General features: G+C 43.5%; 2 protein-coding genes across 6 annotated transcripts in view; one reads left to right on the plus strand and one right to left on the minus strand.

Moving 5' to 3' along the window:
• Window positions 1-3,242, minus strand: part of LOC130293400 (dickkopf-related protein 3-like) — a 68,951-nt gene extending 65,709 nt beyond the window's left edge. The window contains exon 1 of one of the 2 annotated variants that reach the window (XM_056542037.1): window positions 2,943-3,242. In XM_056542037.1, the coding sequence (XP_056398012.1) occupies window positions 2,943-3,068 (126 nt within the window). In that variant the 5' untranslated portion in view covers window positions 3,069-3,242. The remainder of the gene's footprint in view (window positions 1-2,942) is intronic. The other variant, XM_056542038.1, reaches the window with a different exon arrangement.
• Window positions 1-22,956, plus strand: part of TEAD2 (TEA domain transcription factor 2) — a 145,416-nt gene that overhangs the window by 10,804 nt on the left and 111,656 nt on the right. Inside the window, exon 1 of one of the 4 annotated variants that reach the window (XM_056542031.1) lies at window positions 22,394-22,486. The exons of 2 other annotated variants lie outside the window; for them this stretch is intronic. The gene's annotated coding sequence lies outside the window, so the exon portion shown is untranslated. Of the gene's footprint in view, window positions 1-22,393; window positions 22,491-22,956 lie in introns of those variants that run through there. One more of the 4 variants, XM_056542029.1, reaches the window with a different exon arrangement.

The following is a 22,956-nucleotide window of genomic DNA, read 5'->3' on the forward strand; positions in this document are numbered from 1 at the left end:
CCGTGTAGTTCTTATTATATACATCAAATATGTGCTAGGAATGGCCATGAATGTTTTTAACCTTCTCTTTCTTTACCTTTTATATTTTAGATCACTTATAGGATGTCACGTTGACACTATGTAAGAACAGGAGGGAGTGATTTACATGGCATCAATCAAATTGAGACAACTTTTCTTATATACTCCATGACTATTAATGTAATTTTATTATTATTATCTGCTAGCATTTTTGTATTGCATCTTTTGTATCTTTTGTACTTTTGTACTGACACACACGCTGCTATGTTACTTATTTATAGATTACTACTCCCCGTACTTCACTAGGTTTAATCAGTGTTGGTAACCTGGAGCCCTATGCGCTGCGCCTTGATTTGACGCATGTGCATTGGGTTGGGAACACACGATCCGGTATTGTACAGAAAGATGAGCGTACCCTTCTGCGGCTTTTGCGCAGCGGCATTAGCAAGCGTCTGTGGTAACCATAGTGTCCGTATTACATGGGTTCACGCATGCGCATAGTAACAGTGGAACTTGCGATATGAGAGCCGCGGCAGGCGCGATCTCGCGCAGCCGCAATACTTTTGTTTACAAACATATAGACACATGGAGGGACGGAACGATCGTAAGTACTGATATGACAACTATTGATAATCGATAGAGCTAATCTTGACTCTGATGCCATGTACACTCCCCCCTATTCATTTATTAACTATTGTATAGTCACTAGAGTGAGAATATGCACTTTATTGTAGCAGTCATTGTTTGTTGTGATGATGTCACACAAGGAGAACCAATTACCTGCAGAGGGTTGGATGGAATCACTAATTACAATGTATCACAGCTGTTTGTAAACCTATCAGAAAGCACCTTGATGTATTTAAGTTTTTCATTTTGTATGATTTGTATGCTTGATAAAGGCAGTTTGCCGAAACGTTGCACCGCTATCACATTTTTGGTGTGAATAAACTTGGAAGCCTTTCCACTTGATCCTGGACCTCTGATTATTTGTGCTGTGGTGGAGATTGCATATTTATATATATATATATATATATGTATATGTATACATATATATATATATATATATATATATATATATATATATATATATATATACCGTATTTACTCGCGTATAAGCCACATTTTTCAGCACAATTTTTCGTGCTGAAAATGCCCCCCCTCGGCTTATACTCGAGTGAACTCTCCACCTGTCAATCCCTTCATCAGTGGTCTTCAACCTGCAGACCTCCAGATGTTGCAAAACTACAACTCCCAATATGCTGGGTGTTGTAGTTTTGAAACCTCTGGAGGTCCGCTGGTTGAAGACCACTGCGGCCTTCGTCATCATCCAGCCCCCCCCACCCCCTTTGTTTTTTACTCACCTCCCCTCGGCGGGAAGTTAGGGTGAGCTGGTCCTGGCCATCTATGCTGTAGGGACCGTCCGGTGGGGATGATTAGTCATTGCGGGCTGTTCATGCGCAACGTCCCTGTGCATCGTCTTCAAAGTAACGTCACTAGTCTGGGGCCGGACCCGAAGCGTGGAGAAGAGGCCACCCCCCTGTGAAAATGGACAGCCCGCAAGAATAATCCTCCCCACCGGACGGTCTCTGCAGCATAGATGGCCCAGACCAGCTCACCCTAACTTCCCGCCGAGGGGAGGTGAGTACAAAACAAAAGGGGGGGGGGGGGGGGGGGGCTGGATGATGATGAAGGCCGCAATGGTCTTCAACCTGCGGACCTCCAGAGGTTTCAAAGCTACAACACCCAGCATCCGGGCATGCTGGGAGTTGTAGTTTTGCAACATCTGGAAGTTCGCAGGTTGAAGACCACTGATGAAGGGATCGACATGCGGTGATGATGAAGGGGGGGTGATGACAGGGGTCTGGATGATTACATGGGGGGATGATGTATTTCCCACCCTAGGCTTATAGTAGAGTCAATAACTTTTCCTGGGTTTTTGGGGTAACATTAGGGCCCTCGGCTTATATTCGGGTAGGCTTATACTCGAGTATATACAGTGTTTACATATATATATATTACTGACCTGCTTTAAAGTAAGCTCAGCTCCTGAGCTTATATCAGTCATCCGGTGCATGGAGCGAACTCCGATCCATGCTAGATGACTGCCACGGCCCCTCCATTCATGTCTATGGGAGGAGGTGTGACTGCTGTGTACTAGCCATTACGCCCCTCCCATAGACATGAATGGAGGGGGCATGGCATGACGTCACGATCACAAAAGCCCCAGGCTTCCGTGACCATAACGCTGCAGCGCCGGCCCGGAGATCGCGGGGGTCCCTGCAACCGGACCCACATGATCAGACATGTTATCCACTATCTATTGGATAGGGGATAACATGTCTAGGGGTGGAGTACTCCTTTAAGGTGTTAATAAAATAAAAGTGAAATTTTTTTCCGAAAAATATAGTGCACATCAAATTAACGCACATACATCACATGACAACAAATCATGTTGACCTCTTATGTATCCTCATAACAGTAATAAACAATTAATTCAATAAAGGCTGAGCTCAAAGATTTGTCAGTGTACGTCACGTGCTAAAATATGCTTCTAAAAACAAATTTGAGCACTTATTCCATGCGTTTTGCTCATTACATGGGGGTAAACTGTGTCCATGACCGTGAATAAAATATATGTTATATAATATATAAGCAGTATTTCTTATATGCTGTATATCTTTTATACCTTTTATATTTCTATGAGGGTATGATAGTCTAGAACATTTAATAATCTGGCACTTTTATGGTTCTGTTAATGTCAGATTAATGGAATTCTGCTGTATTGATTATAATCTTTATCATCGCAATACCTTAGCTATAATAATCCGGTTATCCAGTGAATGTCATGTGTTTTATTCTTTATATCTAGAGCCCAGATCACACAATCATCCGCACTAGGGTTCGGTGCTTGCTATGCTGCTTACCTTTCCCATCTGTTCTGTTGCATTTCTGTCTCCCTCATACTGGCTGTGATTTCCAGGAGACGGGAAAGATGTGGTTAATGTAGAGCCCAGAACAATGAGGAAGAAGGCAGGCAGCAGGAGAGGCATTTCCTCCGCCAGGCAGCAGGCTTGTAGCACAATGCTTAACTACAGGCCATGTATGTACAGATATAATGTAAATGCATAGGACAAATAATCTTGTAGCTGAATCCTCAGCCAAACTATGGGGGACGCCTATGTTTATGATGCGCACAACTGTTCTGCTGCTGCACTGGAAATCCTTCCCAATGAATGGTGCATGAATGAAGCTTCCTCGGTAGAGCCCCCCCTGCTGGGTACCAGGAATCAGCAATCGGGCTCATTCATTTAACTTTACATTTTGATTCCAGCAATAATCTTAATTTTATTTATTTTTTTTCATATGGGATACATAATTTATCAGATATTTATAACTATGTTTTTGATCGTTCAAATTATATGAATGAAACAGCAGGGATTAATATTGCTGTGGTGTAAAAAAAATGTTTCCACATTGCTAAATACAGTAGGATTCCTTTAATCCTGGCCTTAATAGGATTTCACCGGTGCCAGATTATGAAATATTCTGGATTATGGAAAAGTAAATGAAATCAGTTGTGTAGAGGTCAGATGATCATGTCAGAAATACTTCTACAGATGGTGGGCGGATTTACTATTGACAACAATATAATGCAACTGTTGTCTGCCACATTTTGACTGTATGTGGTCAGCTGCCCGTGTCCTTACCCCCAAAAGATTATTAAATTAAAGGTTATTAAATATCAAAAAGTCACACAAAAAAAGCAAACTCTAAAGGCTTTCCCCTTTACAGGGTCATTCTAAACAGTGTATATGCTATAAGGGCAGGACCTATAAATAAGCATGTCATTGAAGTTTATTTTTATTAATTGTACTAGTTGAGTACCCAGCATTGCCCGGTTTTTCCTTCCTAATCCTTGTTGTGGAGGAAAATCAACAGAGGAGGAAGCTTTTGACCCGTCCTCATATATTGTTGTCATATCCCAACCCCATATCCCAACCTCCTATCTCGACCTCCTATCCCGACCTCCTATCCCGTCCTCCTATCCCATCCTACTATCTCGACCTCCTATCCCGACCTCCTATCCCGTCCTCCTATCCCATCCTCCTATCCCGACCTCCTATCTCGACCTTATATCTCGACCTCCTATCCTGATCTCCTATCCCGATCTCCTATTTACTAAGGTTTCCACATAAAATGTGGTGTATTTGAACTGAGGAAAACCAGACAGATCAGAGCATGTGTAAAAAAGCAACGTGTAGGGAAAGTGGAAAATGTAGGGTTAACCTCAGTAAATACCGTGGAAAATAAATTGTAGGGAATTAAATCCCACAAAAGAAACCTACACTCCACTCTTGAGGGCCATTGAGTTTTATATATATATATATATATATATATATATATATATATATATATATATATTGCTATATTTTTGTATATCTTTGGAATTTTTTTATATCTAGTGTGTTCCCCTTAGGTTTTTAAGAAATGCTTGTGGATGACTGCAATTTTATGTTTACATTATACGTTCAGTTATGTGAATACTACATTAATCCTTTTGGATCTGATCTGAGCCAGCAGCCATGACCCATATGGTTTTTCAGATGAATATCAGGACTTGTGTCTCTCTTTCCCTTTCTGGATATGATTGCTATATCTTGCTATGTTCATCTGAGTATAAATGTGTCTAATTTTTGCACACATTGCACCAGATATTTTGCGTGAATAGTTTTATTCCCCACCGAGTATGAATTGTGCTAAGCCCTGAGCAGGCTTTAAGGGGTACTCCACCCCTATATATATGCTATATTGTGGGGGTCCCCAGCGGCGGGACCCCCGCGATCAGTCATCTTATCCCCTATCCTTTGGATAGGGGATAAGATTGTCTAGGGGTGGAGTACCCATTTAATACGACGGGTGCAGACTCAGGACGTTTATAGTGGGCTAAGCAGTGTGTTGATCCTGACAGTCCAATTAACTGTGACCACATAGAGGAAACTGCTAAATGATTCAGTAGGATTCATTCAGCATGATCACAATGTAAGTTTAAGGGGTACTCCACACACCAGCCTTCCGGCTGCATTCGGAACATTTATTTCTGAATGCTGTGCTCGCATTGCGGGGTCGGCCACACTCCCTTGTGCAGTCAGGCCATGCCCTCTTAATGTAAGTCTATGGGAGGGGGCATGGCGGCCGTCATCCCCCTCCCATAGACTTGAATTGAGGGGGCATGGCCTGACGTCACGAGGGGGAGTTGCCGACCCCCGCAGCGCGAGCACAGCATTCGGAAATAAATGTTCCGAATGCAGCCGGAAGGCTGGTCAGTGGAGTACCCCTTTAATTAAAAAACATGCAATATATGTGTATTAAGATATATATGCACCTTAGGCTAAAGTCAGCTGAATGCACTGACTTTGGTGGGCTTATCTGACTGTCTAAAGTGTATGCTGACCTCCCGTCTCTCTCTCACGACTGATGATGTCTCTGGATGTTCAAATGTATAGCGAGGTATGGATAGATAAGTGTTTGGCTGACAAGAATTGAAAGTGTATGGCTACCTTTATGTTACTTCACCTCTCTCCAGTAATGAATTACTGTTGTTAGCCTTGACCAAAAAGCAAACTGATTCACCCCTCCTGGCTCCTATAATGCAGCAAATCCCAACTCCCAACCACTGGTCATGTCAGCTTGCTAGGAAGACCAGTGCCCTCTGATGATATCAGACCTAGCAGGCAGATGTTCCTGTGGTAACTGCCTTGGGGTGTAGTGTAGTTGGGGTGTTGCTTCGGTATATGAGGGGTTAATTTAACCCCTGTCACTCGTGACACCAGGGTGAGGGTTAATACGCTGAGGTAAATCTTCGGCCTATCGCCACCCTTCCCAGAAACGATAGGTGCGTGCTTAAATGAATGAAGGTCCACAATAGAGATGAACTTGAACTTGTATAAACTTTACTGAGGTACTTGCGGTACATCCAATTAACAGCAACAGTCTTAGCAATACAGTCTCTATACAGCACGGCAGTGATTGACAGATGCTGCGGACCATTGACTTATCCAAAGGACTAGTAGAATTAGGATTGATGCAGAGATCCATCCGGATTTAGGGGTCTGTTTAGGTCCTGTGATCTTGCAGATTTAACAGGGATTTAGATAACTCACAGTTTTATAAGATGGCCGTTGCCGCAAGGCTTGGGCCTAGTCACTGCTGATGACAGCTGCGCAGATCCTCCTCCATCCGCAGCGCATGAGGAAAAGAGAGAGAATAATTGCTGCTCTACTTTGAACCTCTCTAATTTTTTCAAAAAGCAAAAATATGTCCATTTTATACATCTCCTCACAAAAGACTGTCGCTGCCCGCTTCTCTCCCCCTGCCTTTCCTGGGGTCTAGAGCCCTGCTGCCGACGGATTCTCTCCCACTGGCTATCTGTGCCGCTGCCCATTCTCTCCCCCTGACTATCGGTGCCGACGCCCCATTGCCAGCGCCGATAGCCAGGGGAGAGAAGCGGGGCCGGCAATGGGGCAGCGGCGCCGACAGCCAGGGGGAGAGAAGGGGCAGCGGCACCTATTGCCGGCACCGCTGCCACGTTGCCTCCCCCCATCCCCAGTTGCATAATTACCTGTTGCCGGGGTCGGGTCTGCGCTGCTTCAAGCCTCCGGTATGTGTCCCCTGCATCGTTGCTATGCACGGCGCGGCGCACTGATGTCATGCGCCGCGCCGTGCAGCGCATAGCAACGACGCACACCGAAGGCCTGAAGCAGCGCGGACCCGACCCCGGCAACAGGTAATTATGTAACCGGGGATGGGGGGGAGGCAACGGGCAGCTGCGCCGGCAATGGGTGCCGCTGCCCCTTTTCTCCCCCTGGCTGTCGGCGCCGTAGCCCCATTGCCGGCGCCGCTTCTCTCCCCCTGGCTATCGGCGCCGGCAATGGGGCGCAGGCACCGATAGTCAGGGGGAGAGAACGGGCAGCGGCGCCGATAGCCAGGGGGAGAGAAGGGCCGGCAGCAGGGCTCTAGACCCCAGGGCAGGCAGGGGCAGAGAAGCCGGCAGCGCTGGCTGTCTCTGCACCTGCAAAGCCGCTGCAGTTCATTGATTTAAAGCGCCCGCTTTAAATCATTGAACTGCAGCGGCTTATCGGTGTATAACACACACATAGACTTTAGGCTAAAAAATTGAAATACGGTAATTCGTAAAGCGACGGTGGTCAGAATTGCGAAAAAGGTCTCAGTCCTTAAGGTGAAAAAGGGCTGCGTCCTTAAGGGGTTAAAGGATCCACTTCTCTTGTGAGAAACATAAATCTCAATTTTTTTTAAAGAGTGCACTTTATTTTTTAGAATATGTTTTTTGTTTTGTTTTTTTACTTGTTTACTTTTCGCAAAAAAAAAAATAATTAATGTGGAAAAATACAGGAATATTAGTCAGATTTGTTTTTGGGAATGTTTACATCCTAAAAATTTACAACCCTTTAATTGCGATCACTTCCGCTGACAGTCATTCAAGTAGCTTAGGAAATTGCACCTGTACATTATTTAATGATCATTACCAAAGGTTGACCAAAAGGAATTTCCCCCACTTTGAGTGTTTTTTTTTTACACTAAAATAGCAAGAAATATTTTTGGAATGAAGAAGTAAAATTATCATTTTCCATCCCTTTTTTAATAAAATAAAAATCTAGTAAAATACACACACTTAGCATGCAGCTAACGTTAGAGAAGTGCCTGGGGCAAGCAATCTAATTTCAAAGGAAAGAAAGTGGCAAACTGGCTGAAGACAAATGAACCCACCCTACCTTTAGGGCAAGGGTGTGTAAGAACAAAACAATTCATCACTATAGGTGAAATTGTTGCGCCTTGGAGGCTTCCTAAAGAAATATGGGCTTCGGGAAGATTTTGTAATTCACCTGCATTGGGTTTTATCTGTTCTATAGCACAAACAGTCTGTTGTATTCTGTATAGAAATTAGGCTCCCTCTACAAACTAAAACTTAGTCCCAACATAGAGGAAAACAAAGAAAACCTTGATTCAAAGTAAAGTTACGCTTTCCATATACTTTAGATAACTGACAATAGCTATTTCTTCTGACTTCTTCCCATGCACATATATTGGGGAAATTTATCAAAACCTGTCTAAAGGGAAAGGTTGTTGGGTTGCCAATAACATCCAATCAGATTGCTTCTTTCATTTCTGAAAAGGCCTCTGAAAGATGAAAGAAGCAATCTGATTGGTTGCTATGGGCAACTCAGCAGCTTTTCTTCGGGACAGGTTTTGATAAATCTCCTCCATAGCTTTGACGGACATATATATGTTCTGAATGGTAAGAGGGGACTAAGCTGCTGCCACATATATTTGGTGTTGACATATCTCCCAGAGAATACGAAGAGCAGGCATGATCCAACTTCCCCATCCTTTTCTTCCCAAAATCTACTGTTGTAGGAAAGTAAGGATGCCCCCATACACATGATGGTCAGACAGTCTCCTTAAATTTGGTGGTTGGTCAGGGGTCATAATGGCAGCTCAAAGCCTCCTATAGGCCTCTGTAGCTGCTTTGACAGATCTAGCCCCCTGAAGAAGCCAAAAACATACGTTGGGATGGAGGCCATTAAATACTGGACTGTAATTCCACAGTATAGTATTATCTATCTCTGAAAATCCTTTTTTTCTAGGTTATGTGCAAGCCAAACCTTTCTTGCCTTTTCCCTTCACTTTCGATTGTTTTCAATTGATTTTATTGCAGTTGTGATTGTTTAAATTTTCTATTTCAATAACTGTGTGTTACCTGTTTAAATTTTTTTGACCAGCTGATGCTGTCATTTAGATTTGTATTACTATTGGTGCTGTGGAAGTTTAAGGTGTAAATAGATCTGTAAAAGCAATCGGATAACTAAAAAAAAGTATTAAAAAAAGGCTTTTTTTAAAGCTTAAAGAGGCACTGTCATTATGAAAAACTTTATTTTGTAGTACTACTGATAAGATTACTTTTTTAAATCTACATTTTTTTTTTAAATGTAAATTTTACTAAAAAATCAAAAATGAAAATAGCCACCACTAGGGGTCATCTGTCTTTATGCAGACAGACTACTCTGTATTTTGCAGCATACTGGATACTGGCCGTAAAGTGTGTTGGTATCCAGTATAGGAGATCACTGTTGCACCACTACAGCCTTCAGCTGTTCCTAAACTACAACTCCCATGATGGGAGTTGTCGTTTTAAAACAGCTGGGGGTACAATCTTTGTAAAACTCTGTTTTAGAGCTATGTATTCTCCAACTGTGTGCCTCCAGCTCTTGCAAAACTACAGACAAAGGATGTGTGGGCATGTTGGGAGTTGTAGTTTTTCAACAGCTAAAGGCAACACGTCTCTAACACAGTGCTTTATAAACACTGTAGCTCCAGCTGTTGCAATGCTTGAACAGCCAAAGCCTTCTAACTCCTGAATGACAAAGAAGCTGATCAGACATTCAGGAGTCTATGAAAGCTGAATGACACACATAGTGACAGCTATGTTGATTAGCATCCAGATTTACTAGGAACAGATAGAAAATGTATGAATAAAAACTACTGTGCAGGGATTTGCAGACTGCCAGACTGCTCCCAGACTCAGAACAGATGAGCCATCACAGTGAGGGAGAGAGATGGACACGCCCCCTCCATAGGGCAAGAACAAAAAGCAAGTGAGCGACATATTAGTGCTATTTGTTAGGGATATATAGGTCCTAGACACATAAAAAATAGATGTACATGATCAGGAATAGGTACTGAGTAACATATCCCCTTTTTTATGCACTATGACAGGTATGCTTTAAAAATAAAATTCCTTCAATAATAAAAATTCTAATCTTACTCTTTTCCTATTTCAAGTAACCATGCACATGATGGTTATTGATATACTTTATCTGTGACATCAAAGCAATCGGTTCCACCCTTTGGTTGTAGAAGATTAAGAACTATATTTTTTTTTTCCTGGCAGACTGAAATTTTCCCAGATAGACGCTGCCAAATGTGAATGTTTATGGGGGAATTTAGAGAATACGTTGTCATATGAATAAGTGTTCATATGGTTAAGTGTTCATAGGTTTTCTCATCCCTAAAAATAAAAAATATGATTAAGACAAAAAAGATACTTTCATTTTCCACATTTGGTGCAATTTCTTTAACCCCAGTTACCCACATGTCACATGACTATGGAAGCCTATTGCTTCTGTAGGTGTTAACCCCCATTTTCCAGGTATTTAATGGGGATATCGGCTTATTTATGGAGCCGTATGGAGATACGTATGGAGATCATCACAAAGCTAGGCAGCTTAGAAAAGCTAAAAGAAAAAAATGATCATAAGCTATTCCTAATAGAGTTCTAACAAGTTTACAGAAAAGGACGATTTGACTTACACATTTATTGTTTTGAAAGGGCTCTAAGTATATTTTTTGTAATTTAGTCAGGTATTTTGAGCCCTGGATCCATATCTTCACACAAACTTTTCACTAATAAAAAAAAAATAAAAAAATAAAAATCCCCAAGAAAGGAATTCAGGATGTTGCACCAGTAGAGGGCAGCCATGATGTTGAGAAAATAACACAAAAAAAGTAAAAAAATAAAAAAAAGTTAAAAAAAGAGGGTATTTACTTAATTAGAGATTGTTAATATTAGAATAGTAAGGAACAAGTAATTTGCCCTCATTTTACCTAATGTGGTGCATACCGGGAGCTTTGCTATCACAACTAGAGAGCAACAGGTTGCACTCCATTTCTATCTATCTCATATCTATCAATTATCTATCTATCTATATCATATCTATCAATTATCTATATATGGTTATATATATATATATATATATATATATATATATATATAATATTTCTTTCTCTCTCTCTCTCTCTCTCTCTCTCTCTCTCTCTCTCTCTCTCACTATCATATATCTCCTATCTGTCTGTTTTAGAATTGGCACATCTTCACACTAAGGCTATGTTTACACACAGTAAAATGTTTAGCCTTACAATGCCTGTAAAACTGCAATATTTGGCAGAATTTCTTGTAATAATGTGTTCTATTGTTGGCAATAAAAAATTGCCATTAAAGGGGTTAGAGATGGGCAAATTTTTTGAAAAACTCAATTCGGCCAATTCGCCAAATTTCCCGAAAAAACTTGGTTCGGTCCGAATTTATTTGCAGCGAATTGCTAATAAAAACAGCTGTTTCTGGCCTACTGAGAGCCTCAATAGGGGTGTAGAACACTTTGCCTTGCTGTAGCACGCATAGAGTGTGTGCTGGGTTAGTGAAATAATACTGTTATTCAGTATGACATGCAGATCAGAGGTGTCACTATTAGGATCACTGTCGCAGAGCAGCACAATGACAAAGCCTGGAAGTGGCATCAGTATGAGGAGACCATATAGTGGCTGAATGAAACAGCGTGGAGGTGGCAGAAGCATGAGGAGACCATATAGTGGCTGAATGACACAGCCTGGAGGTAGAAGAAGCATGAGGAGAACATATAGTGGCTGAATGACAGTGCAGAGGTAGTGGCAGCAGGAGGAGGCCATATAGTGCCTGAATGACACAGCGTGGAGTTGGCGGCAGCATATAGTGGCTTAATGACACAGCCTGGAGTTGGCAGCAGCATGAGGAGAATATATAGTGGCTTAATGACACAGCCTGGAGGATAAAATATATGGACCCAATTTTTTATATTTTTTTATCAAACAAAAGGAAAGGTGTGCTAAAAACAGCATGTGTCACCCACACTACCAAGTATTGATGTGATGCAAATATCTCTAAAAGGTGGAAGGGAACAATGTATGTGTTACGCCGAGCGCTCCGGGTCCCCGCTCCTCCCCGGAGCGCTCGCAGCATCCTCTCATTCGCAGCGCCCCGGTCAGACCTGCTGACCGGGTGCGCTGCAATATCACTCCCAGCCGGGATGCGATGCGGGAGGCGCCCGCTCGCGATGCGCATCCCGGCTCCCCTACCTGACCCGTTCCCCGTCTGTCTTGTCCGTGTGCCCTAGCGGGGCCGCGCGCCGGGTCTCTGCAATTTAAAGGGCCACTGCGCCACTGATTGGCGCAGCAGGCTTAATCAGTATGTTCACCTGTGCACTCCCTACTTATACCTCACTTCCCCTGCACTCCCTCGCCGGATCTTGTTGCCATTGTGCCAGTGAAAGCGTTCCCTTGTGTGTTCCTAGCCTGTGTTCCAGACCTCCTGCCGTTGCCCCTGACTACGATCCTTGCTGCCTGCCCTGACCTTCTGCTACGTCCGACCTTGCTTTTGTCTACTCCCTTGTACCGCGCTTATCTTCAGCAGTCAGAGAGGTTGAGCCGTTGCTGGTGGATACGACCTGGTTGCTACCGCCGTTGCAAGACCATCCCGCTTTGCGGCGGGCTCTGGTGAATACCAGTGGCAACTTAGAACCGGTCCACCAACGCGGTCCACGCCAATCCCTCTCTGGCACAGAGGATCCACCTCCAGCCAGCCGAATCGTGACAGTATGGTCCATTGTAACCGGTGGGGGTAAAAACTTCCCCTGCAAGGTGTTACTCACCCTTATAAGGGCGGTCCCGCACAGGAAACTCTCTCTATTGCCACCTAAAAACCCTGGGAAATGGCAGTGTTTGTAGGGGGAAATAGGGAAAGGTTCCTGCGTGGGGCTTCCCTTTTTAGGGCGAGTAACACTTGCCAAGAAGGGAATTAATGCGAGAGTAGGGCCTTACAGGGAAAGTTTTTACTCCCACCGGTTACAATGAACTATATGTTGTTCCCTTTTAGAGGTCTTTGCATCACATCAATACTTGGTGGTGTAGGTGGCACATGGTGTTTTTTGCGCACCTTTCCTTTAATTTGATTTCCCAAAAATGTTTGGGTACATATATTTTATCCTAAGAAAAGTTACGTTTTAGCTAATGCATATCCTCGATACTTACTTGTGGTCTGATGCCGAGTAATGTCTGTAACTGGGGAGCAGCACCTTAACCCCTTAACGACCAAGGGCGTATATTTACGTCCTTGGCCGGCTCCCACGATATAACGCAGGGTCACACGTTAACCCTTTAGACGCTGCGTTCAAAGTTGAACGCCGCATCTAAAACGAAAGTGAAAGCTGCCCGGCTGCTCAGTGGGGCTGATCGGGACCACCTCAGTGAAAATGCGGTGTCCCGATCAGCTGGGACACGAGCGGAGGTCCTCTTACCTGCCTCCGGTGTGTCCCTTTGGCAATTGATTGCTCCAAGCCTGAGATGCAGGCTTGAGCAATCGACCGCCGATAACGCTGATCACTGCAAAGCTATGGCTTTGCAGTGAACAGTGCTGCCAATCAGTGTGTGCAGTGTTGTAGGTCCCTATGGGAGAATTAATTCATTAGAAATCCTACAATGTGATTTCCTGTATTCTTTCCCCCATTCTTTTTCTCATAGTAAAGGTATACCTATGATGAAAATTAAAGGCCTCTCTCATCTTTTTAAGTGGGAGAACTTGCACAATTTGGTGGTTGACTAAATACTTTTTTTCCCCACTGTATGACAAGCACTTCACAGAAAATATCAGTGAATCGCATACTGTTTTTAATGCAATAGATTTTTATATTATTACGGGGTACATATTGGGGAACATATTGTATTATCTTAAAATTTCTGATAAGGGCACTGAACAAGAGGTTGTATAAAGAAAACAATGCCTTTAAAGGGGTACTCTGGTGAAAAACATTTTTTTAAATCATCGGGTGCCAGAAAGTTTAACAGATTTGTAAATTACTTCTATTTAAAATCCGCAGTACTTATCAGCTGCTGTATAATACAGAGGAAGTTCTTTTCTTTTTGAATTTATTTTCTATCTGACCACATTGCTCTCTGCTGACACCTCTGTCCATGTCAGGAACTGTCCAGAGCAGGAGAGGTTTACTAGAGGGAATTGCTCCTGCTCTGAACAGTTCCTGACATGAACAGAGGTGTCAGCATAGAAAGCACTGTGGTCAGATAGGAAAGAAATTCAAAAAGAAAAGAACTTCCTCTTTATTATATAGCAGATGATAAGTACTGGAAAGATTAAGATTTTTAAATAGAAGTACCCCTTTATGTTCACATCCCATCACAATATTGTGCAGTATATTTGGTGTAAATTGACATCTACCAGTTTTGATAGAAATGTCCATGGAAAATGTATAGAGACTTTGGACACTACAGCTTGATGACTTCACGTGGCCTGATGGTTTTGAAAACACATAGGCCTAGATTTATCTGTCTGAGATAAAACATGTGTGTGAGACAGATAGCAACCAGATTCACATCAATCAGTTCATCACTTGATCAGTCAAGTAGCCCTTTAATTTCCTCATCGCCCATCGCACATCCTCCGTTTACCAAGAAGAATGTGCAGACGATGAGGCTACATTCTCATTATGATTTGCAAAATCGTGAGACCCAATGCAATCGGTCCCTCAGCCCCTGTACTACTACTTCCATCATGAAGCAGACTATGTTCCATGATGGGAGTAGTAGTACAAGCGCTACTGCAGTCACCACAGCCACCCACAGACTCCTATAAACTAACAAAACCTTGTGTCCTCGTGATTTCAATGGGATCTGCTGCACAGCTTACATATCTAGAATTTTGGCAGACTCTACCAGACAAGTCCTGGGACTGCATTGTAGTGAATGGAATGGCGCTGAATGTCAGCATAGACATTAAGCTTTGGTTCCAGAAGACGCTGAGTTTACTTGTGGGCATTCCAGGTGGAATTTACGTAATGTGAATGTAACCTGACATTACCATGATTTCAGCGATCACTAATACATCAGATCATTTAGGGACGTACACACATAGAAGGAGGCTTGAATCCCTGTAGTTTGCCTGTGCTGTAACATCACTGTGTATTATCCCTATAATATTACATCACTGTGCACATTATCCCTGTACTGTGACATCACTTTGTGTATTTTTCTGTACCTGGTCTTCAATGCCCTATGGCATATTATTGTATTTTTTTTGTGATTTTCAGTGCATTATCCCTGTATTGTGACATCACAGTGTGTATTATCCCTGTACTGTGACATCACAGTTTGTATTATCCCTGTACTGTGACATCACAGTGTATATTATCCCTGTACTGTGACATCACTGTGTGTATTATCCCTGTACTGTGACTTCACTGTGTGTATTATCCCTGTACTGTGACATCACTGTGTGTATTATCCCTGTACTGTGACATCAGTGTGTATTATCCCTGTACTGTGACATCATTATGTGTATTATCCCTGTACTGTGACATCACTGTGTGTATTACCCCTGTACTGTGACATCACAGTGTGTATTACCCCTGTACTGTGACATCACTGTGTGTATTATCTCTGTACTGTGACTTCACTGTGTGTATTATTCCTGTACTGTGACATCACTGTGTATTATAACTGTACTGTGACATCACTGTGGGAATTATCCCTGTACTGTGACATCACTGTGTGTAGTATCCATGTACTGTGACATCACTGTGTATTTTATCCCTGTACTGTGACATCACTGTGTATAATATCCGTGTACTGTGACATCACTGTGTATTATAACTGTACTGTGACATCACTGTGTATTATAACTATACTGTGATATCCCTGCATATTAACCCTGTGCCTATTAACCCTAAACTGTGATGTCAATATGCATATTAACCTTGTAAGGTATTGTCATTGTGCACATTATCCCTGTACAGTACAGGGAAAATGCACACAGTGATGTCATAGTAAATGGATAATACAAACAGTGATGTCACAGTACAGGGATAATATACACAGTGATGTCACAGTACAGAGATAATAAACACAGTGATGTCACAGTACAGGGATAATGCACATAGTGATGTCACAGTACAGGAATAATACACAAAGTGATGTCACAGTACAGGGATACACAGTGATGTCACAATACAGGTATAATACGCACAGTGATGTCACAGTACAGGAATAATACACAAAGTGATGTCACAGTACAGGGATAATACACATAGTGATGTCACAATACAGGGATAATACACAGTGATGTCACAGTAGAGGAGTAATACACAAAGTGATGTCACAGTAAAGGGATAATAAACACAGTGATGTAATATTATAGGAATAATACACAGAGTGATGACAGAGTACAGGCAAACTACACACAGTAAAGTGGCCTTTTTTATTTGAGACCCTGCCCTCCAAAATGTCTTTGTACATCCCTGAAATCATTTTTAAGAATGATCCTATTGTTAACACGCCAGACTGAACTGGAAGATCAATTAATTGTTTTACTACAAAGTGAGGAAAAAATAAAGTGCATATGGCTGAAGTGGTGAACGGTTGTCCGATCACATCCTACACAAGACTTCAGCTGATAAAAAGTAAAAAAATACAGACATCACTATTCAAATAATGATAAGCCAAAACATCCAACATTGGCCATGTCAGACAGTTTTTCTCTAATATGTATGGGCAGTATAAGCTGAAAGATCAAGTGTTTGGCAGCAGAATAACAATCAAGATGTCAAGTGCAGTGGATTCGGACTGCTGGATTTCAATATGCCTGATCTTTTTTTCCTCAGGGCAGATAAACCACCAACACCACCACCACCAGAGAAGTCCCACAGCAGCTTAGACCATATGTTTTCTCGGGCAAGCTGAGTAAACATGTATATGAAGGAGTCGGGATAGATAGCTGTCGGCTGATCAGCTATTTAAAGTATATGGCTAGCACTTTAAGTAAACTTGGATTAGCAAAATAGCTGATAAAGTCCCTTATCAGTCTCATCTGGCATAGAAGGTGTTGAGAAGACAATCCAGATCTGTGTATTTGGAGGGATGGGGTTAGTTTCCGAGACAAGTAAATACTCAGCTTACACAGCATTGGAAATAAGTGTTCTTAATTCAAAGCAATGTCTCATCATATATGCAAAGGTTAGGCACAGTGTAGACAAACGTCTATGCTCCGAATCATCCTGATAGTCCTGAGTCTTAGCTCTGTGCAATATCTGGGTGTTAAAGGGGTATTGCGGGATTTATTTTTATTTGACTATGCTACAGGGGCTGTAAAGTTAGTGTAGTTCATAATATAGTGTCTGTACCTGTGTGTGACTATTTTTACCAGCATACAAAATGACTGTTGTCTCAGATTTTTCCCAGCTTGCAATTCCGCCGAGACCTGACTCACTAGTCAGCTGATGACAGGGAGCCTGTCTGCTTCAATGGGTGGAGGGATCGCTTGGTGGGAAAGAGATCAATCTGCAACTAATGCAACAGCTGTAGGAACCCAGATTGAAAACCACAGGTCTGCAACTCATTTATGTTTCAATGGGTGGCGTGGCTGATGTTTGGGAAGGAGGAAAATAGAATTGTGGGATTTGTAGTAAAAAAAAAAAAAAAGTCAAACAGGAAATACCAGTTCACAAAAAGCTAGCCACAGTGTTATGGTAATCTCACAACATAGCCATTTAGCCCCAAGACCAGCGCAGATCCTTCCTAAGCATGTCCATTACTGTCTCCCAGGTACGTACTAAAATCACCTTATGGTGGATAACCCCTTTACGGAGCTGGGATAGGGCCCTAATGTTACTCCATAAGCCTTCCATGGTACATGAAGCATCACACACAGCACACAGTTTGCCTATAGCTTTGTAGCACAGAGCTACAGGACTTCATGTGCCACATTACTGTCTCCTACTATATTGTGTGCATGTGGCCTTATCTGACTGACATAAAGAATTCTCTCATTCAAAATATTGCTATAGCAATGTGGGTTACAGAGGCTTTTATTAGAGAAAAAACAATGCTCTATTTTGCAAGGATAAGAACACATTAAAACATCACTAAAATGGATACCCCTCTTGTTAACTAAATAATATCTGAGGAGTCCAATGAGTGAAATATAGGTGTATAAGTGCTGACTACTATTCTTCCCGAGTGATTTCACAATGGCACCTTAAAGATACAGTATATACAACAACAATAAAACCACTGACTGACAAAGTGAATACCACCGATTATTGTTGTGACAATGGCTCCTGTCAATACATTAAAGGGGTATTACGCCCCTAGACATCCTATCCCCTATCCAAAGGATAGGGGATAAGATGTCTGATCGCGGGGGTCCTGCCGCTGGGGACCCCCGCAATCTCGGCTGCGGCACCCTAGACATACGGTGCACGAAGATGACTCCCGATACAGGAGCCGGAGTATTAGTGACGTCACGCGCCCCCCTGTGACATCATGCCCCACCCCCCCAATGCAAGTCTATGGGAGGAGGCGTGGTGGCCATTACGCCCCCTCACGTAGGATTGCATTGAGGGGGTGGGGTGTAATGTCATGAGGGGGTGAGGCCGTGACGTCACGATACTCCGGCCCCTGTATTGTGAGTCATCAGCACGGATTGATCTAAAGTACATGCAAAATAATAATTGGGCATTAGATATCAGGGGTATGTAAACATACATTGTATAAAATAAACTAATAAACAGTACAGTAGGCTTTATTTCATATATGGGCTGCTGTAAACTTAACTAAATGTAATAGTGAGGCTTATAAACAGCATTTAAAAACATTAGAACCATACGACTTTGGGGCAGTAAAGCCAAGTAGTGGTGTATTATTTGGTAACTGTATGACTTTATTAGTTAGACTAGAAAGTAAGCTAAAGGCACTCCGTGGTGTAGTGTTGTCAAGCAACAGGAAACGTAAAATGTGAATGATGTGCTAACCAAGGATGGTTGTGAAGTCCAAGCACAACGTCAGTGATTGTATAAAGCTGAACCAAAGGTTTCCCTGCAGCCTTCCCATCCACAAAGAGACAAGCCAATTTGGACACTCCTCCACAGAGACAATGGGATTCCACTCTGCGCTGGCCAGACTTCCAAGCAAAGGTTCAGTAGTAAAACTTAATTTCCCATAATGCATCATGTTTTGCAGTGACACACCGCTTCCTCAGACATCCTGATGCCTGAGGAAGCGATGTGTCACAGTGAAACACGGTGTATTGTGGGAAATTAAGTTTTAAAGTGTACCAGTTGTCAACAAAAACATTTGATATGATGTAGATAATACCATTATATGTATATTTGTTATATACATTGATTACATTTTTTTTATATTTTTGGGTGAAAAATGCTGTCCCTGCAGCTATTGCATGTGTATCTCTATGAGGAGTCCAAATACAGGAAGGGAGGGCAGGAAAAGCAGGGTTCTGACCTTGTCCTCAGTGTACAGAGCCCTGCTTGTCCTCAGTGTACAGAGCCCTGCTTGTCCTCAGTGTACAGAGCCCTGCTTGTCCTCAGTGTACAGAGCCCTGCTTGTCCTCAGTGTACAGAGCCCTGCTTGTCCTCAGTGTACAGAGCCCTGCTTCTCCTCAGTGTACAGAGCCCTGCTTCTCCTCAGTGTACAGAGCCCTGCTTGTCCTCAATGTACAGAGCCCTGCTTGTCCTCACTGCACAGAGCCCTGCTTGTCCTCAGTTTACAGAGCCCTGCTTGTCCTCAGTGCACAGAGCCCTGCTTGTCCTCAGTGTACAGAGCCCTGCTTGTCCTCAGTGTACAGAGCCCTGCTTGTCCTCAGTGTACAGAGCCCTGCTTGTCCTCAGTGCCTAGAGCCCTGCTTGTCCTCAGTGCCTAGAGTCCTGCTTGTCCTCAGTGTACAGAGCCCTGCTTGTCCTCAGTGTACAGAGCCCTGCTTGTCCTCAGTGCACAGAGCCCTGCTTGTCCTCAGTGTACAGAGCCCTGCTTGTCCTCAGTGTACAGAGCCCTGCTTCTCCTCAATGCACAGAGCCCATCTTGTCCTCAGTGCACAGAGCCCTGCTTGTCCTCAGTGTACAGATCCCTGCTTGTCCTCAGTGTACAGACCTCTGCTTGTCCTCAGTGTACAGATCCCTGCTTGTCCTCAGTGTACAGAGCCTTGCTTGTCCTCAGTGTACAGATCCCTGCTTGTCCTCAGTGTACAGATCCCTGCTTGTCCTCAGTGTACAGATCCCTGCTTGTCCTCAGTGTACAGATCCCTGCTTGTCCTCAGTGTACAGAGCCCTGCTTGTTCTCAGTGTACAGAGCCCTGCTTGTCCTCAGTGTACAGAGCCCTGCTTATCAACCCTCACTTCCTGTATTTGGCCTCCTCATAGAGACACACTGGCAATAACTGCCGGAAAAAAAAATATACACATTTTTTTAACCAATGTATATTACAAATATACATATATGGTATTATCTACATTATATAAAAAGTTTTTGTTGATGACAGGTACATTTTAAGTGTTACAGCTATGTTGCCTATAAGAGAGATATACTGTATATGTCCTTACACGTGGTATAGAAATATGGTGAATTTGTTTTACCCCACCGATATGTTCTTGTGTTGACTAGTAATCAATCACGTCCAATAGTAGTGATATTAAATGCTGCTCAGATCAGGGTATCTTGTCCTATCTACAGCCAGCTTGAGGGAGATCTTGTTTACCGTATTTTTCACCGTATAAGACGCACTTTTTCTTCCCCAAAACGTGGGGGGAAAAGTTGGTGCGTCTTATACGGCGAATATACGCCCGAGGCTGCTGCGGGCGAGAGCGGGAAGTCAGCGGTAAGAACAGAGGCTGCGGCGGTGCGGTACAGCGCTGACTACCCGCTCCCCACCCGCAGCAGCCTCATGACCGCCGGTGAATTTTTCCCTCACACCGGCTATGTTTATTGCCCTACGCCTGGAACATACAGTTCCAGGTGTCGGGCAAGTGAATTACTAATAACTGTATACTAAAAACCAGGGGGCCTCCAGCTGTTCTGAAACTACAACTACCAGCATGCCCGGACCGGCAAAGGCTGTCTGGGCATGCTGGTAGTTGTAGTTTCACAACAGCTGGAGGCCCCCTGGTTTTTAATATACAGTATTAGTTTTTACCTGCTCTGGCCGGCCCCCGCCTGCAGCCGCACACAGGAGCCGGCCCGGGCAGATAAAATCATAGGTTTTCCTATGCCGGACATCCCTATGTCCCGAAAAATCTTTTCGGGACATAAGGATGTCCACGGGTCACTCACCATTCCCCGGCCGATGCGCGTCCTCCTCCCGTCCTCCTGCGGTCTTCCTGCGATCCTCTGCCTCTCTATGGTTGTACGCACGGGACCTCAGTGACGTCCCGTGCGTACAACCCTAGAGGCGCCGGAGGACCGGAGGAAGACGCACGCCGACCGGGGCCTGGTGAGTGACCGGCGGTGTGTAATCTTCAGCGTTCCGGTCACCGCTCCTCCGGTCCCGGCACCTACTGCTATGGTCCATAGGCCATAGCAGTAGATGTGACACTGGGCCAGAGGAGCAGTGACCGGATCACTGTGGGGGCAGCACACAGAGATACAGCCTCCAGCCATACACTGTATATGGCTGGAAGCTGTATGTCTGTGGGGGGGAGCTGCCTACTATTGCGGGGGAACTATACTGCCAGCCATTGTGGGGGAACTATACTGCCAGCCATTGTGGGGGAACTATACTGCCAGCCATTGTGGGGGAACTATACTGCCAACCATTGTGGGGGAACTATACTGCCAACCATTGTGGGGGAACTATACTGCCAACCATTGTGGGGGAACTATACTGCCAACCATTGTGGGGGAACTATACTGCCAACCATTGTGGGGGAACTATACTGCCAACCATTGTGGGGGAACTATACTGCCAACCATTGTGGGGGAACTATACTGCCAACCATTGTGGAGGGTGGGGAGCTGCCTACCATTGTGGAGGGTGGGGAGCTGCCTACCATTGTGGAGGGTGGGGAGCTGCCTACCATTTTGGAGGGGGGGGAGCTGCCTACCATTGTGGGGGAACTATACTGCCAACTATTGTGGGGGAACTATACTGCCAATCATTGTGGGGGGGAGGGGGAAGGAGCTGCCTACTGTTGTGGGGGAACTATACTGCCAACTATTGTGGGGGGAGGGGGGGAGGAGCTGCCTACCATTGTGGGGGAACTATACTGCCAACTATTGTGGGGGAACTATACTGATATAAAATATTTTACTACAGTATTTGGTTCAGAATCTTTTTTTTCTAGATTTTCCTCCTTTAAAATTGGGTGCGTCTTATATGCCGGAGCGTCTTATATGGCGAAAAATACGGTAATTATAATGAATACTTTCCAGGGACATTTGTATACTCTTCTAAAAAAAAATCTAGAACTTTCCCAAGCTAAGGACCAGGTCCTTGAGAGAGAAATAAAAAGCTATTGCTATTTTTTAGTATACTTTTAATTCTCTATGTGACACAATCACCTCGCTTTTCTTCAGTAAAAAGGAAAGTTCAAGTTCAATGCTGAGGGTCTCTGGACGGGCAGATGTCTTCCTGACAGTTGGTGTTGGCGACACATCTGCCTGCTCCAGCTGCCCTTACCAGCTGTGTCCTTGTGTTATCACATTCTGCCCGCTTAATACTGGCGTCATCTACATAATCACCACATTTATATTGACCAACAGAAAGCTGAACCACAATCCTCAGGACCTGAGTGTGGGTAAATATGGTCATGTCACCTAACACACTGAATTAAGGGAAATAGCTGTGGATTTCCTCTGGGGTTTGCACTGCTCGAGTCTTTGTGGTTGTAGGATCAGGCTGAGCCGGTCAGACTTGAAGCACCAGTGAGCATTAGCTACCGGGATTGGGAAGGTCACAGCACGATGATAACATCTATGGGCGGGAGCACATATATAATTATAATTTTAGTATCATCACCTCTGACGTTTCACAATTATGGTTGCTCATATACTACCTGAGTTTCAACCGTAGGTGAACAAAGTTTCAGACCTAAAGGATAATTTGTCATTGAACCTAGTAAAATCTACTAAATATTTACTCTTTAATTGTTCTGTATTTTCAGTATCGCCCTTAAATAAAAAAATAAATAAATAAATAAATAAAAAAACAACTTTACAAACAGAAATACCTTGAGTGTCACAATATTAAATATTGTATAGCCT

Source organism: Hyla sarda, chromosome 10 (genome assembly GCF_029499605.1).
Source record: "Hyla sarda isolate aHylSar1 chromosome 10, aHylSar1.hap1, whole genome shotgun sequence".
NCBI lineage: Eukaryota > Metazoa > Chordata > Amphibia > Anura > Hylidae > Hyla > Hyla sarda.